Genomic DNA, 19574 nt, shown 5'->3' with positions numbered 1-19574 from the left:
TATAATAATTCATTGCATATATACAAAGACCTTTTCAGTTTTGCCCTTAATTGCAAAAAGTTTAAAATTTTCTTATGAATTTCCATAACAAACTAAATAAACCCTAAGTAACATCATTATCACACAACACATAATTATTTCGTTGTTTTTGTTTCTATGTATTGTTAAGTTTTGCAAAGATAATTGCACAAATTTTCTGCAATTTTGTATTTTATTATTTTCTCTAGAAAAACATGTTAACGCATATACAATATAAAATCGTACTTACACATACATATAAATGTACATATATATTTAAATATAAAAGTATTTCTATGTAATATAAGCATGTTGCAGTAAATTTCCGTTTCCGTTTGCTCTATCTCCCTCTATAAAATTACGCATACAACTGTGTACACATATAAACATATTTTCTATCTCTTTAATAAATTTACATACAGGGAAATACATTGTTTTGTTGTCGTTTCCTTTTCTTTTTTGCAGGATAAGAGTTTGCATTTTACTTTGACAATATTAACAATTATTTTGCAATAATTTTATTGTTATTCTAGTTGTCTTTTTCTTTTTGTATGTACATATGTATACTTATTAAATGAAACAACAAATAATTGTTTCTATTATTATCATACTAGTAACCCTACACGCACAAAAATTGATCTAGGGAACAGAATTAAACAGAACTAGAACTAGAACAGAATTAGAACTAGAACAGAACTAGAACAGAACTAGAACAGAACTAGAACAGAACTAGAACAGAACTAGAACAGAACTAGAACAGAACTAGAACAGAACTAGAACAGAACTAGAACAGAACTAGAACAGAACTAGAACAGAACTAGAACAGAACTAGAACAGAACTAGAACAGAACTAGAACAGAACTAGAACAGAACTAGAACAGAACTAGAACAGAACTAAAACAGAACTAGGACAGAACAGAACTAGAACAGAACTAGAACAGAACTAGAACAGAACTAGAACAGAACTAGAACAGAACTAGAACAGAACTAGAACAGAACTAGAACAGAACTAGAACAGAACTAGAACAGAACTAGAACAGAACTAAAACAGAACTAAAACAGAACTAGAACAGAATTAGAACTAAAATAGAACTTGAACTAGAACTAGAAAAGAACTAGAACAGTACTAGAACAGAACTAGAACAGAACTATAACAGAACTAGAACAGAACTAGAACAGAACTAGAACAGAACTAGAACAGAACTAGAACAGAACAGAACTAAGAACTAGAACAGAACTAGAACAGAACTAAACAGAACTAGGACAGAACTAGAACAGAACTAGAAAAAAAACTAAAACAGAACTAGAACAGAACTAGAACAGAACTAGAACAGAACTAGAACAGAACTAGAACAGAACTAGAACAGAACTAGAACAGAACTAGAACAGAACTAGAACAGAACTAGAACAGAACTAGAACTAGAGCAGAACTAGAACAGAACTAGAACAGAACTAGAACAGAACTAGAACAGAACTAGAACAGAACTAGAACAGAACTAGAACAGAACTAGAACAGAACTAGAACAGAACTAGAACAGAACTAGAACAGAACTAGAACAGAACTAGAACAGAACTAGAAACAGAACTAGAACAGAACTAGAACAGAACTAGAACAGAACTAGAACAGAACTAGAACAGAACTAGAACAGAACTAGAACAGAACTAGAACATAACTAGAACAGAACTAGAACAGAACTAGAACAGAACTAGACAACTAGAACTAGAACAGAACTAGAACAGAACTAGAACAGAACTAGAACAGAACTAGAACAGAACTAGAACAGAACTAGAACAGAACTAGAACAGAACTAGAACAGAACTAGAACAGAACTAGAACAGAACTAGAACAGAACTAGAACAGAACTAGAACAGAACTAGAACAGAACTAGAACAGAACTAGAAAGAACTAGAACAGAAACTAGAACAGAACTAGAACAGAACTAGAACAGAACTAGAACAGAACTAGAACAGAACTAGAACAGAACTAGAACAGAACTAGAACAGAACTAGAACAGAACTAGAACAGAACTAGAACAGAACTAGAACAGAACTAGAACAGAACTAGAACAGAACTAGAACAGAACTAGAACAGAACTAGAACAGAACTAGAACAGAACTAGAACAGAAACTAGAACAGAACTAGAACAGAACTAGAACAGAACTAGAACAGAACTAGAACAGACTAGAACAGAACTAGAACAGAACTAGAACAGAACTAGAACAGAACTAGAACAGAACTAGAACAGAACTAGAACAGAACTAGAACAGAACTGAACAGAACTAGACAGAACTAGAACAGAACTAGAACAGAACTAGAACAGAACTAGAACAGAACTAGAACAGAACTAGAACAGAACTAGAACAGAACTAGAACAGAACTAGAACAGAACTAGAACAGAACTAGAACAGAACTAGAACAGAACTAGAACAGAACTAGAACTGAACTAGAATAGAATTCGAACAGAACTAGAACAGAACTAGAACTGAACTAGAATAGAATTCGAACAGAACTAGAACAGAACTAGAACAGAACTAGAACTGAACTAGAATAGAATTCGAACAGAACTAGAACAGAACTAGAACTGAACTAGAATAGAATTCGAACAGAACTGGAGTAGAACTAAAATTGCTGTAACATGAAACGAAGTACCTTTTTTCTCTTGGTGTATCTCAATGTGTATCTATAAGTATTTGCATATAAGTAACTTGCTTATATATATATAAATTCATTTTAAAAGAAGTTGCCGACCATTTGGTACCCTACAAAATGTACACTTTTTAATAATAAAGCATTAAAATAGTTTTTTACCTTTACTAGAACATTCAGTATAATTATGATCTCAAAAGCCATATTCGGGTTAAACGGTTGTATGTGTGTTAAGCAAAGATTTCAATAGGCTTTGTTCTGGGATCAAAAGAAAGATATGTGCCAAATTACATCATTATCCTGAAAATCGCGAACTGTTGCGTGCACTCACTCTAGTTCAGGACACACAGACGGATGGACGGACAGACATAGATTAATCATAAAAGTGATTCTGAGGCGATTGGTATACGTTAAGGTAGGGCTAGGACCTAACTTTTTGGGTGTTACTAACATCAGCACAAACGCATAATAACCTTCGCACTACAGTGGTGTAGGATATAAAAATACCATATTTAAAACTATAGAAATAAAGCATCTTTGCTTACATTCTGCAATTACTTAAAACTTAGAATTTATTCTATCATAGTATATGAGTAAAATAATACATAGGACTAATGTTCTTCTGATCCAATGTACTACTTTGAAAAGACGACCGCTGAATTAGAAAACTCTTTTCATTACCCACACTTACGTCATCATCAAGGTGTCATTTGCCGGAAACAAAATCTGTAATCTTATTTCTTTACATGTACATTTTCGTATTTTGTGCATTACAACTTATTTACAATATTTATGTGATTACGCAAAAACATCTTGTTAATAAGTATGTTTATCTTCTAAAAAACAACAACATCATACAAATATTACTATAAAGATATCTAAAAACAGATTAAAATATAGTAAATATTTTGAAAAATATTTAAAAAAGAGGGAAATGAAATAAATGCATGTTTATTTATTTGTTTAACAGGATTTAATTTAACTTACAAAATCTACAATTTAAAAAGCTAAAACTATTAAGAACACATATTCAAGGATACTTTACTATATACAAAGTACTTGCAAAAATGCTATGAGAATATTTGCAACAGTATATTTAGTAATTTGTATATCGTCGCTGCACCGACCAAAACAGTTATGTGTTTTTTATTAGGTTTCCAGGAAAGCAAAAACAACTCATTTATTTTGTAATTTCGCAAATTCACTTTGAAATTTTTATTGATTTTTTAATACCATGAAAATTTATTTCTAGGATTTGGAAATTTTGAAAACTTTTACATGACTGTTTTGATCGGAGTAACGACGATATAAATTTTCCCCTTTCAAGTACATTAGACTGGACTTAAAGGACTCTATTTGCAACCAAATACAAATGTTACTTCTTATGTCTTAGAGGTCCCTTTCTTAAAGATTTTTTAGAATCTCAGAAAATTTTGTAGAAATTTTATGACAATTTTGAGTTTATTAAAATGGTGCCATCCTAATAATATTTCATTTTATATAAAGAAAACTGAAAATTACAAATATTAAATGAAATTCTAATACAAACATATTCTTACAATACAAATAGACTTAGTGCAGTCTCATATATAGCATGTTATATGAATCTCTAATTCCAAATATACATATATTTTGTAAAATGATATTTTAGTATTCACTTTGTATGTATGTACATATTTATATATGTATGTGTATATTAAATTAATCTTATTTTATCTTATTTTAAATATTTGTACTTTGCTGTAAGTGTTTAAATGTTTGAGTGTATTTTAATAACAATATTATCAGCTTATAAGCTTTAACTATTAAAAAATAAAACATTTGTATTATTAATTTTTTCTCAATTTATGTTTGGATTTAACGTATCAAGGGATTTTAACTTAAGACAACATTGTTCACTAACTTGTTAAAAAAATATATATAAAACTTAAACAAAAAACTAATAAATAAACTAGAACTGAACTAGAACTGAACTAGAACTGAACTAGAACTGAACTAGAACTGAACTAGAACTGAACTAGAACTGAACTAGAACTGAACTAGAACTGAACTAGAACTGAACTAGAACAGAACTGAACTAGAACTGAACTAGAACTGAACTAGAACTGAACTAGAACTGAACTAGAACCGAACTAGAACTGAACTAGAACTGAACTAGAACTGAACTAGAACTGAACAAGAACAGAACTGAACTAGAAGTGAACTAGAACTGAACTAGAACTGAACTAGAACTGAACTAGAGCTGAACTAGAACTGAACTAGAACTGAACTAGAACTGAACTAGAAGAACTAAACTGAACTAGAACTGAACTAGAACTGAACTAGAACTGAACTAGAACTGAACTAGAACTGAACTAGAACTGAACTAGAACTGAACTAGAACTGAACTAGAACTGAACTAGAACTGAACTAGAACTGAACTAGAACTGAACTAGAACTGAACTAGAAACTGAACTAGAACTGAACTAGAACTGAACTAGAACTGAACTAGAACTGAACTAGAACTGAACTAGAACTGAACTAGAACTGAACTAGAACTGAACTAGAACTGAACTAGAACTGAACTGAACTAGAACTGAACTAGAACTGAACTAGAACTGACTAGAACTGAACTAGAACTGAACTAGAACTGAACTAGAACTGAACTAGAACTAGAACTGAACTAGAAACTGAACTAGAACTGAACTAGAACTGAACTAGAACTGAACTAGAACTGAACTAGAACTGAACTAGAACTGAACTAGAACTGAACTAGAACTGAACTAGAACTGAACTAGAACTGAACTAGAACTGAACTAGAACTGAACTAAATGACTAGAACTGAAGAACTGAACTAGAACTGAACTAGAACTGAACTAGAACTGAACTAGAACTGAACTAGAACTGAACTAGAACTGAACTAGAACTGAACTAGAACTGAACTAGAACTGAACTAGAACTGAACTAGAACTGAACTAGAACTGAACTAGAACTGAACTAGAACTGAACTAGAACTGAACTAGAACTGAACTAGAACTGAACTAGAACTGAACTAGAACTGAACTAGAACTGAACTAGAACTGAACTAGAACTGAACTAGAACTGAACTAGAACTGAACTAGAACTGAACTAGAACTGAACTAGAACTGAACTAGAACTGAACTAGAACTGAACTAGAACTGAACTAGAACTGAACTAGAACTGAACTAGAACTGAACTAGAACTGAACTAGAACTGAACTAGAACTGAACTAGAACTGAACTAGAACTGAACTAGAACTGAACTAGAACTGAACTAGAACTGAACTAGAACTGAACTAGAACTGAACTAGAACTGAACTAGAACTGAACTAGAACTGAACTAGAACTGAACTAGAACTGAACTAGAACTGAACTAGAACTGAACTAGAACTGAACTAGAACTGAACTAGAACTGAACTAGAACTGAACTAGAACTGAACTAGAACTGAACTAGAACTGAACTAGAACTGAACTAGAACTGAACTAGAACTGAACTAGAACTGAACTAGAACTGAACTAGAACTGAACTGGAACTGAACTAGAACTGAGCTAGAACTGAACTAGAATATATAATTCTCTTAATACCTTTTCAAAATCTGTTTAAATTTTATGGCCATCTATAAAATTCCTCTTGTGCTAAAACTCCCTCAAAATATGCAAACATTTTTACCAATGGCAAGCTTACAAAACTATGATTTCCGTTTGGCTACATGTAAATTGCAAAAACAATGAAAATATTATGTACAAACATAATTATAATTATAATTATGATTTTTTTTAAATAAAACAATATAAAAACACAACATTTTTGTTGTTGTTTTCATTATACCAGTTAAATAAATATAAAATGGATAAAAAATGTTGTGGCAGAAAACTTAACTACTTATGTATATAGGTAACTCAACATTAACTAAAATTAAAAACAAACACCTATACCTATAAACCTAAACTATTAAATTAACATACATACATGCCTCACATACATACACACTCACATACTTCAAGCTAAAATACAAATTATAGATGTTAATAAAATGTTGCAAGTTTAGGTAGGAAAGTTATTGTATGAGTTTAACTTTACGCTACTTTTCTCTCTTTTTATGTGTATGTATAGGGGAACGTTAAATTAACATTATTGGTAGTGCCACAACTTGTAGTGGATATTATAGAGTTTTGTTTTGTGTATTTTGTTACTGTTTCTGTTGCCATATTATTGTTATGATTGTTGTTAAACAAACTTTTTAATACTGCTTTTATTACGCTCATTTCACTGCAACATTTTGTTTGTATGTTATAGATGCTTCTGATGATGATGATGATGTTGCTTGCATGCACTTTTCCGCCAGCAACAAATATATTAAATACACTTTTACATTTTTAATACAACAACATAGGTATATGTATATGTATGTATGTTTTGTATGAAACTATTTGCTTACTGTTCACTGAGTGGAAGATGATGGGCATACAAATGTGCAAAAAAAAAATTATACATAAACAGAAGTTGCTACAAACTACTACTACAGCTACAACTGTTTTATAGTAAAAAAAACCAAGAATAATATAAAGTGGTATGAAAACAAATTGGAGAAAAAAATGAGCGTTCAGCTTTCAAATTGTATGTAGTGGCAATATATGGTAATCCGTCAGTCAGTCATTTTAAAATCAAGAAAACAGACAAATGAATGGAGAAACGTAGGTGTTATGGCAATTAAAGAAGGGGCCATAAAATGGATTACGCCCAATAATTTTAGGCATCCAAAGAGAAATAAATGATTTCGTGTATAACAAACTGTTTCCTTAATAAGTGATGCTTGATGGACGGATGTCCGTGCATCCGTCCGTCTTTCCTTAAAATTCTTCAATCAAACTAATTAATAAAATTTTAATAAAATTTTTTACATATGCGTCCTATAATTTAAGGATAAATCTCTAAGTTTCAATTATTGTTTCAAGTTATTTCTAACTATTCTCTGTTCCAATCAAATTTGTCACAATTAATGACATTTTCATATCCTTTCACCAGCCCCCCGCTACTGTTTTCATCATCTCAATGAAAAAGTCAGTTTTGTGTAATTTTTTTTCCTTTTTCATCGGAATAATGAACAGCCAGTTACCAAATACATACAAATACACATAAAGATTCATACGTCTGTCTGCCCATAGCATACATTTGCACGTAGAGAAAAACTTCCATCATAAATTGTTTGGATTTGTAGATGAATGAGGTGGTTAAAATGTTGTTGCAGTTTATGGATTTGTCTATGTGTGTGTATGTGTGAGGGTAGTATTAAAATGAGGGACAGGGTTTTTCACAAAGAAGTTATAAAGGAATATTTCCAGAATCTAATCAAATCTTTAAAGGACTTTTAAACTTCTTTAAGATACTCTCATTGCAAGCTAAATAGCGAATACCTTAATTTTGCTTATAATTGAGAATATGAAAGCGAGAATTTCGAATAAATGAGTCGTAAGAATATAGCATTTTACAATGTAATTCAATATAACTTGCAATGCGTGGAAAACTATGAATTCAACTAGCGATAGCCTACGTTAGAAGCCAAAATCGTCGATTAAATATAGCTTACTTAATTCACCACCTACTTATACACCCTTTTATAACTATTGGTCTACTATTTTTTCCCTATTACCATCGTGAAAAGGGTATACATAAGTTTGTCATTTCGTTTGTAATGTCCACAACAGGCATTAAAAATTTAGTACTTTAGTACTTTTCAGAATAGACCATAGTCTAGTCTGTAGTCTATTCTAAAAAGTACTAAAGACGAGTCTATAGTCTAGTCTATAGTCTAGTCTATAGTCTAGTCTATAGTCTAGTCTATAGTCTAGTCTATAGTCTAGTCTATAGTCTAGTCTATAGTCTGAGTCTATAGTCTAGTCTATAGTCTAGTCTATAGTCTAGTCTATAGTCTAGTCTATAGTCTAGTCTATAGTCTAGTCTATAGTCTAGTCTATAGTCTAGTCTATAGTCTAGTCTATAGTCTAGTCTATAGTCTAGTCTATAGTCTAGTCTATAGTCTAGTCTATAGTCCTAGCTATAGTCAGTCTATAGTCTAGTCTATAGTCTAGTCTATAGTCTAGTCTATAGTCTAGTCTATAGTCTAGTCTATAGTCTAGTCTATAGTCTAGTCTATAGTCTAGTCTATAGTCTAGTCTATAGTCTAGTCTATAGTCTAGTCTATAGTCTAGTCTATAGTCTAGTCTATAGTCTAGTCTATAGTCTAGTCTATAGTCTAGTCTATAGTCTAGTCTATAGTCTAGTCTATAGTCTAGTCTATAGTCTAGTCTATAGTCTAGTCTATAGTCTAGTCTATAGTCTAGTCTATAGTCTAGTCTATAGTCTAGTCTATAGTCTAGTCTATAGTCTAGTCTATAGTCTAGTCTATAGTCTAGTCTATAGTCTAGTCTATAGTCTAGTCTAGTCTAGTCTATAGTCTAGTCTATAGTCTAGTCTATAGTCTAGTCTATAGTCTAGTCTATAGTCTAGTCTATAGTCTAGTCTATAGTCTAGTCTATAGTCTAGTCTATAGTCTAGTCTATAGTCTAGTCTATAGTCTAGTCTATAGTCTTCTATAGTTTAGTCTATAGTCTAGTCTATAGTCTAGTCTATAGTCTAGTCTATAGTCTAGTCTATAGTCTAGTCTATAGTCTAGTCTATAGTCTAGTCTATAGTCTAGTCTATAGTCTAGTCTATAGTCTAGTCTATAGTCTAGTCTATAGTCTAGTCTATCTAGTCTATAGTCTAGTCTATAGTCTAGTCTATAGTCTAGTCTATAGTCTAGTCTATAGTCTAGTCTATAGTCTAGTCTATAGTCTAGTCTATAGTCTAGTCTATAGTCTAGTCTAGTCTATAGTCTAGTCTATAGTCTAGTCTATAGTCTAGTCTATAGTCTAGTCTATAGTCTAGTCTAGTCTATAGTCTAGTCTATAGTCTAGTCTATAGTCTAGTCTATAGTCTAGTCTATAGTCTAGTCTATAGTCTAGTCTATAGTCTAGTCTATAGTCTAGTCTATAGTCTAGTCTATAGTCTAGTCTATAGTCTAGTCTATAGTCTAGTCTATAGTCTAGTCTATAGTCTAGTCTATAGTCTAGTCTATAGTCTAGTCTATAGTCTAGTCTATAGTCTAGTCTATAGTCTAGTCTATAGTCTAGTCTATAGTCTAGTCTATAGTCTAGTCTGTAGTCTAGTCTATAGTCTAGTCTATAGTCTAGTCTATAGTCTAGTCTATAGTCTAGTCTATAGTCTAGTCTATAGTCTAGTCTATAGTCTAGTCTATAGTCTTGTCTATAGTCTAGTCTATAGTCTAGTCTATAGTCTAGTCTATAGTCTAGTCTATAGTCTAGTCTATAGTCTAGTCTATAGTCTAGTCTATAGTCTAGTCTATAGTCTAGTCTATAGTCTAGTCTATAGTCTAGTCTATAGTCTAGTCTATAGTCTAGTCTATAGTCTAGTCTATAGTCTAGTCTATAGTCTAGTCTATAGTCTAGTCTATAGTCTAGTCTATAGTCTAGTCTGTAGTCTAGTCTATAGTCTAGTCTATAGTCTAGTCTATAGTCTAGTCTATAGTCTAGTCTATAGTCTATTCTATAGTCTAGTCTATAGTCTAGTCTATAGTCTAGTCTATAGTCTAAGTCTATAGTCTAGTCTAGTCTATAGTCTAGTCTAGTCTATAGTCTAGTCTAGTCTATAGTCTAGTCTAGTCTATAGTCTAGTTTAGTCTAGTCTAGTCTAGTCTAGTCTAGTCTAGTCTAGTCTAGTCTAGTCTAGTCTAGTCTATAGTCTAGTCTATAGTCTAGTCTATAGTCTAGTCTATAGTCTAGTCTATAGTCTAGTCTATAGTCTAGTCTATAGTCTAGTCTATAGTCTAGTCTATAGTCTAGTCTATAGTCTAGTCTATAGTCTAGTCTATAGTCTAGTCTATAGTCTAGTCTATAGTCTAGTCTATAGTCTAGTCTATAGTCTAGTCTATAGTCTAGTCTATAGTCTAGTCTATAGTCTAGTCTATAGTCTAGTCTATAGTCTAGTCTATAGTCTAGTCTATAGTCTAGTCTATAGTCTAGTCTATAGTCTAGTCTATAGTCTAGTCTATAGTCTAGTCTAGTCTAGTCTATAGTCTAGTCTATAGTCTAGTCTATAGTCTAGTCTATAGTCTAGTCTAGTCTAGTCTAGTCTATAGTCTAGTCTAGTATAGTCTAGCTAGTCTATAGTCTAGTCTATAGTCTAGTCTATAGTCTAGTCTATAGTCTAGTCTATAGTCTAGTCTATAGTCTAGTCTATAGTCTAGTCTAGTCTAGTCTAGTCTATAGTCCATGTCTAGTCTATAGTCTATAGTCTATAGTCTATAGTCTATAGTCTAGTCTAGTCTAGTCTAGTCTAGTCTAGTCTAGTCTAGTCTAGTCTAGTCTAGTCTAGTCTATAGTCTAGTCTAGTCTATAGTCTAGTCTAGTCTAGTCTAGTCTAGTCTATAGTCTAGTCTAGTCTAGTCTAGTCTATAGTCTAGTCTAGTCTATAGTCTAGTCTATAGTCTAGTCTATAGTCTAGTCTATAGTCTAGTCTATAGTCTAGTCTAGTCTAGTCTAGTCTATAGTCCATAGTCTATAGTCTATAGTCTAGTCTAGTCTAGTCTAGTCTAGTCTAGTCTAGTCTAGTCTAGTCTATAGTCTAGTCTAGTCTATAGTCAAGTCTATAGTCTAGTCTATAGTCTAATCTATAGTCTAGTCTATAGTCTAGTCCATAGTCTAGTCCATAGTCTAGTCTATAGTAACTATAGTCAATAGTGTAGTCAATAGTCTAGTCAATAGTCTAGTCCATAGTCTAGTCTATAGTCTAGTCCATAGTTTAGTCTATAGTCTAGTATATAGTCCAGTCTATAGTCTAGTCTATAGTCCAGTCTATAGACTGATTTTTGAAAAATTTTATTTAAAAAAAATTTTGAAGAAAATTGTTTATACAATTTTTTTTTTACAAAATAAAATACTTTTTTAACACACTATGGTAAAGGGAATATAAGATTCGCCACAGCCGATTATAACCCTTGTTTTCTTTTATTCATTCAAGGTGGATAGTTAATGTAAATGAGAAGTTTTATACTTTACTATACATTTGTAACAATTGTAAACATTTTTGCAAATTTGCAACAATTTTTATACATTTTTATTTTTTTCACAGTACACAGGATTTTTTTATTATTATTTGTTTGCCAAAGAATTGATGTTTGTTCTCCTACTTAAATTGTAAAATAAAAAGTTTTTTTTTTCTGAAGTTAAACTCTGTATTAGTGATGCTGTAGTTAAACATTTATTTAAATTAACTACGATTTCTTATGATTAATGTATACAGAAAGAAATAAATTGTGTATTTACATTCATTAGTTAAAAAAAATTTAATTCTTCTATTTATACCAAAAATTTTCTTCCTTTTTCTATTTACAGAGCGTAAACTTTTCGTTGGCATGTTAAATAAGAAGTATAATGAAGCTGATGTCCGACAATTGTTTGCCGGTCATGGCACCATCGAGGAGTGCACGGTTTTGAGGGATCAAAATGGTCAAAGTAAAGGTTGTGCTTTCGTTACATTCGATACTAAACAACATGCCATCGGTGCCATTAAAGTAAGTAAAAATTCGTTTTAAAGACTGACACTTTTTAAAAATATAAGTTTAAACTTTATAGTTTTATGGTTATAATTTTGTGAAATTTTCTAAAAATTACTCACGTTATTTAGTTAAACGTGATTTTATTTTTCATACATGATTATTACCAGTCATTTTCACAGCAATTTGTATGGGTGTGTGTGCAAGGCATGCAAATTTTTATATAATCTACGTAGATATATAGTAATAAAACTGTTTATGGATTTAAACCTAAAAGTTCTTTTGAAATGTAAGAGCTGATACTGAAATAGTTCAATCTATTATAAGTTCTTGGAAACAAAAAAACGTTTCAATCGAATTTCTGAATAATTCATACATATATCCAAGATTTGGCACCTCAAATGTGGATTGATATACATACATCTCCAAATCTATAGGATTTTTGTAGAAATATTAAATAATTCCAAAATTTATCTAAACCCTAAAATTACTTAAAATTTTAAGAAAACATTTTTAGTCTGGCCTCGTTTATTCTCATGCAGTTGTTTTCGTTTATGTATGTGTTAAAAATTTCTGGCTTGTATGCAAAATTTATTGCCTACTTTTTCACTACGTCTTTCTTTTAGTAGTTTTTTGTCTTATTGCTTTGCAATTTTTATTGTATTTCGTCGTTTTGCTGCAAATTGTGAGCCATTTGTTTTATAGTCACATTGCATTTAGAGTTTATGACTCACACATTTAAGTTTTCATCTAAAATGGACTAGTATGAACTATATATTCTGAAAGCATACATAACATAGTCATATTGTTTGTAACATTTGGCAATAGACCTAGACAGATCTCTAGCACAAATTTAAATAAATTCGATTCCTTATGAACTAGCGCAGAACTAAAACTGAACTACAACTTAACTACAACTTAACTAGAACTGAACTAGAAATGAACTAGAACTGAACTAGAACTGAACTAGAACTGAACTAGAACTGAACTAGAACTGAACTAAAACTGAACTAGAACTGAACTAGAACTGAACTAGAACTGAACTAGAACTGAACTAGAACTGAACTAGAACTGAACTAGAACTGAACTAGAACTGAACTAGAACTGAACTAGAACTGGACTAGAACTGAACTAGAACTGAACTAGAACTGAACTAGAACTGAACTAGAACTGAACTAGAACTGAACTAGAACTGAATTAGAACTGAACTAGAACTGAACTAGAACTGAACTAGAACTGAACTAGAACTGAACTAGAACTGAACTAGAACTGAACTAGAACTGAACTAGAACTGAACTAGAACTGAACTAGAACTGAACTAGAACTGAACTAGAACTGAACTAGAACTGAACTAGAACTGAACTAGAACTGAACTAGAACTGAACTAGAACTGAACTAGAACTGAACTAGAACTGAACTAGAACTGAACTAGAACTGAATTAGAACTGAACTAGAACTGAACTAGAACTGAACTAGAACTGAACTAGAACTGAACTAGAACTGAACTAGAACTGAACTAGAACTGAACTAGAACTGAACTAGAACTGAACTAGAACTGAACTAGAACTGAACTAGAACTGAACTAGAACTGAACTAGAACTGAACTAGAACTGAACTAGAACTGAACTAGAACTGAACTAGAACTGAACTAGAACTGAACTAGAACTGACCTAGAACTGAACTAGAACTGGACTAGAACTGAACTAGAACTGAACTAGAACTGAACTAGAACTGAACTAGAACTGAACTAGAACTGAACTAGAACTGAATTAGAACTGAACTAGAACTGAACTAGAACTGAACTAGAACTGAACTAGAACTGAACTAGAACTGAACTAGAACTGAACTAGAACTAGAACTGAACTAGAACTGAACTAGAACTGAACTAGAACTGAACTAGAACTGAACTAGAACTGAACTAGAACTGAACTAGAACTGAACTAGAACTGAACTAGAACTGAACTAGAACTGAACTAGAACTGAACTAGAACTGAACTAGAACTGAACTAGAACTGAACTAGAACTGAACTAGAACTGAACTAGAGACTGAACTAGAAACTGAACTAGAACTGAACTAGAACTGAACTAGAACTGAACTAGAACTGAACTAGAACTGAACTAAAACTGAACTAGAACTAACCTAGAACTGAACTTAAACTAGAAATGAAGCTTTCATACTAAGTAAGTAATTCATTACAAATTACGTAAAACTGTCATGTTTCTAAATGGGCTTCCAAGATTCATCTGTGCTGACTGTACAGTTAGTTCTTTTTATTATTTTTTTCAACTTTTTTTTGAGCTTATTTTTAATGCCAAAGTAAATTCGAAAGATTATTGTGTTGTCCAGAGTTTAAATATTAGTAGATGCTTTTATATTTTTATTTTTGACTTTGCAATAAATATGCATTTACCTCATATTTAAAAATATGCATATTTAAAAAATGGTTCTGTTCAAAATATTTCTAGTATTTTTGCTAAAAATATTTACCCATACAAACTATTGCATATTACAGCTTACAGACAAATATAAAATGATTTCACTTACAATATATTACGCAGCAACTCGCTAACATATTTATAATACCCACATATATTTCATATGGCTTGCCTATAATATTAAAATATTTTCCTACACAAATTATTCGCAGTCAACAATATTGAAGCCATGCGAGCAGTAATATACGAACATGAAATGTACGCAAGCAGAGCATATATGTGCCGACGAAAACACGAAACAAAACGATAGTCGCGACTATCAGGTTACAATATTTTTACTATCAAACTTAAATATTATTTACTATAGGAAATGACTTATGGTCTAAAATTTAACATTTCATGTTGAACTTGAAAAATTATAAAATGTGAAAAATGTATGCAAGATATAACCAAATTTTATTTAGAAAATAATTGAAAACGTTTATATCTATGTATGTTTTATGTATATTATGGGAAAAATGTATGCATGAAATAACCAAATTTTAATTAGAAAATTTTTGAATTGAATTATTGAATGTATGTATTTATTAAATTTATGTTTAATTTTTATGTGGAGTATTAAAATGTATGTATTTGTATTGATTGTAATATAATTAGAAAAAAATTATATAAATACTTAGAGGATCATATGAATGTAAAAATATATTCAAATATGTACATATATATGTAAAAAATTGTTTTTACAGGCTATATTTAAACATATTGTTTGTAACAGGATGACAATAAGTTTGTAAACAGGTAGTAATGCATTAGTAGTGTCTATGAAATGATCAATAATGAAGGAAATTATAGGTATTTTAGAAATTTGTAACAGGATGGCAAAAAATTAAGAGGGGACATAAAAACATAAAAAGTTGTTTTTGTAATTTTACATTGTGAAAGGTTAAAACAACAAAAATGTATGAGTGTATTACATACATATACAAGTATGTTTTTCATATGCATGTGTCACATTTCTATAAATTATTATTACATACACTCAATTATCTTACAATAATGAATGAACAGGCGCGAAGAAAAAAATATATAGGTGTTAATAAATTTGCATATGCCATTGCCAACCTTTTGAATTTGCATGAGAGAGACTAAATAATAATGATATTTCTTTCCTCTTCTCCCCACCACAAATTCAAGTAAAGCAAAAAAAAGCATCTTGCGTAAACCATCGTTAAGGAATGTGCGTAAAATGATAAAGTAGGAAAGAGAATTTCTACTACAGGTCATTTTTATGACGAATGTATTTTTGCATCACACGTACATATCTTCTTCCCTCCACCAATTCAGGGAAAAAATGACCTATCGTAATCCACCGTTATGGAATGTGCGTGAAAAGTAGGAAAGAAAAGTGCTGTTACAGGTCATTTTTATGACGAATGTGTTTTTTGTTATTGTTTCACACATACTTACATACATACATATGTATATACAAAACCAGATATAAATGGTGTTGCATATTTGAATATATTTTTACATTCATATGATCCTCTAAGTATTTATATAATTTTTTTCTAATTATATTACAATCAATACAAATACATACATTTTAATACTCCACATAAAAATTAAACATAAATTTAATAAATACATACATTCAATAATTCAATTCAAAAATTTTCTAATTAAAATTTGGTTATTTCATGCATACATTTTTCCCATAATATACATAAAACATACATAGATATAAACGTTTTCAATTATTTTCTAAATAAAATTTGGTTATATCTTGCATACATTTTTCACATTTTATAATTTTTCAAGTTCAACATGAAATGTTAAATTTTAGACCATAAGTCATTTCCTATAGTAAATAATATTTAAGTTTGATAGTAAAAATATTGTAACCTGATAGTCGCGACTATCGTTTTGTTTCGTGTTTTCGTCGGCACATATATGCTCTGCTTGCGTACATTTCATGTTCCTATATTACTGCTCGCATGGCTTCAATATTGTTGACTGCGAATAATTTGTGTAGGAAAATATTTTAATATTATAGGCAAGCCATATGAAATATATGTGGGTATTATAAATATGTTAGCGAGTTGCTGCGTAATATATTGTATGTGAAAACATTTTATATTTGTCTGTAAGCTGTAATATGCAATAGTTTGTATGGGTAAATATTTTTAGCAAAAATACTAGAAATATTTCGAATGGGAGCAATTAAATATATTATATTCATAAAATATATTTATATTTTAATATTACATACGTATGCATAGGAGAAAATATGCATTTTGGTTACTAATATATTAGTAATTTTAATCACTGGTGTTGTCACATTTATTAGACACGTTATCGTCAACGATTTTAAAGAGGTCTTTAAGGAAAATTGAGAATTTAAATTATGCAAATTGAGATTTTGTTATAATGGAGAATTCAACAGGAAAACTAATTGGTTAAGTTTATGCAATTTAAACGTTATGGGTTTTTCAATATGGACAATGTTGTGTCTCTGGTAGGCAAATTATGTAGTAGAAACATTTTGACTCTTTTTAATATAAAAAGATCAAGTTAAAATCTTTGTACTATAGTACAGATTTGTTTCCTTAGGGATTTTAACCCTTTTATATTTAAACACTTTATTTGTATTTATAAATACATTAATATAATGAAAATTACTGCTTCTGAAATATGCATTAAAGACCTTTTTCCTTATATGTTTCCTAAACTTATCTCATAAAACAATAACAAGGACACTGAAACACATATTGAAACAGCAAATGAAAACTTAAACAAGAAATTCTCCGAAAATGCTAAAAAACGGACATACAAACAAACAAGTAGTAGCTGCAATCCCTTGGCGGGTAGTGTTTTGGTATTTGTGGTTGCAGCGGAAATAGTCAACCACAAAATGGTTGTGTAAGATTGCACAGGAAACAAGTAAAATTACAAATTTCCGGTAAACAAAACTGTTATAACAGCAACAACAACAGCAGTTGTCGCAAAAAAAGAAGAACAAAATGTGCAAAAGAAAATATCAAAACAAATGATAAAAACGTATACATAAAGACAAACACTTACAAATGTGAGTGTTTGAGGCAAACGATACATACAACAACTAATTTGTTGTAGTCTTTGTGGTAGTCTAGCCAAAAATTATGTATACATTTATTTAATTTTAACAGCAACACATTTATTACTAAATTAAATTTAATATAAATTCATTTTTACTTTCCTTTCACTAGGCCCTACACCACAGTCAAACTATGGAGGGTTGTTCGGCACCACTCGTTGTTAAATTTGCCGATACACAAAAGGAAAAGGATCAAAAGAAATTGCAACAACTGCAGGTGGGCATATGTGGCATAACAACGCTGACAACACCACCAGCCCAGACAACAGTCATTGGCGCTTTAGCAGCACCTCCCTCAGCGGCCAACGCCTTAAGTCCTACCAATGCCCTAGTGCCAACACCTGTAGCCGCCACAACACGTACAAATCCCACCATGGCTGCTCTGCATGCCGCCATCGCTGCCCCACCACCAACTCTACCGACCGCAACGGGTGCTACAGCTGGCATTATACCCACATCGGCTGCCAGTCTATCGGCTGTAACACCAACAATGTTGGTAACCGCTGCCAGTACGACACATCAGCAAACTTCACCGTATTTAACCACAGCCGATGGCATGTTATCCAATTCGGCAGCAGCGGCCGCCGCAGCCCAAATGCAAATATTCCAACAACTGCAAGCTTTTGGCTTACAACCGGCACATTATCTACAAGGTGAGTGTTGCAATAATTTATACACAACGTAGTCAGTATGTTGAGGAGTTTGTTCAAACAAACATTATTTAATTTTATTTTTTTTATTATTAAAAAAAAATATTTATTTATTTTATTTATATGGATTAGGCCATATAAAAATTCCTTTTTCTCATTGATTTCGTTTATTTGAATACTTTTTTTTCTACAAAATTGTGTTTTTCCTTTTCCCCAACTCCTATTTTGTTATCCTGTTTTCATTACAAACCAACTGCCAAAATAAAAATCATTATAATTTTCATTATTCTTAGTGTAATTAGAGCGTGTTTTTAGTTGTTTGTTTTGTTATATATTTTTTTTGTTTCCAAAATTTTTATTAGTGCTGTAATTTTAATGGGTACTCGTTTACTTCATTTTTGGTTATTTTCAAAATATCCTTTATGTCCTTTATAAAGATAAACTTTTATCCAATTTATTTGTAATGAAATTTCCGATTTTTAGTGGAAAATCGGTCGTTTTAGTAAAAATTGTTTTTTTTTTTAGTAAAAATAGCTTTTTTATAAAAATAGTTTTTTAGTTAAAAATCGGTTTTTAGTGTAATATCGAAAGCTTTAGATTTTTTTCAATATTCTCTCTGAAAAAAATGTTTTCTTATTGAAATACATATTTTACTTTGAATAAAGCTTTCAGTTTTAAGAAACCTATAACACAAGTTCTACCCTCTGAGCTTTTGTTTTTCACTAAAACTATAAACTTTTTCTGATTAAAAGTTAGTACTTCTTTCTAAGAAAAAGCATAAGATTAAGCCATTGTATTCAAAAAAAGCTTTAAAGAATTATCTTACAGAACAATATATTTCTGTAAAAGCTTTCGCTTTCCATTAAATCCACAAGCCTTTACTGATCAAAGCTTAAAGCTATTTGGCAAAATTAATCATTATTATTGGAAATAGCTTTCACGCTTCTACCATATTTCTTTTATTTTTTTTTTTTTTTTTTTTTTTTTTTTTGAAAAAGCTTTCGTTTTCAACTAAATTCACAAGAATTTTATCTTTAAAACTGGGAGCTCTTTCTCTTGAAAACGCTTTACATTTGG

General features: G+C 30.9%; 1 protein-coding gene across 1 annotated transcript in view; it reads left to right on the top strand.

The window, feature by feature from the left end:
- Nucleotides 1–12114: 12114 nt before the first annotated feature.
- The window catches only part of LOC119611897 (CUGBP Elav-like family member 2), a 34057-nt gene continuing 26597 nt past the window's right edge, over nucleotides 12115–19574 (top strand). The window contains exons 1-2 of the mRNA XM_037967605.1: nucleotides 12115–12296; nucleotides 17960–18500. Of these exons, the coding sequence (XP_037823533.1) occupies nucleotides 12138–12296; nucleotides 17960–18500 (700 nt within the window). The 5' untranslated portion in view covers nucleotides 12115–12137. The remainder of the gene's footprint in view (nucleotides 12297–17959; nucleotides 18501–19574) is intronic.

This window comes from Lucilia sericata, unplaced genomic scaffold (assembly GCF_015586225.1).
Source record: "Lucilia sericata isolate MDLA Ls3-8-SP2 unplaced genomic scaffold, ASM1558622v1 Contig001556F_arrow, whole genome shotgun sequence".
NCBI lineage: Eukaryota > Metazoa > Arthropoda > Insecta > Diptera > Calliphoridae > Lucilia > Lucilia sericata.
The sequence above is the reverse complement of the archived record's forward strand: the minus strand, read 5'-3'. Positions and strand labels throughout refer to the sequence as shown.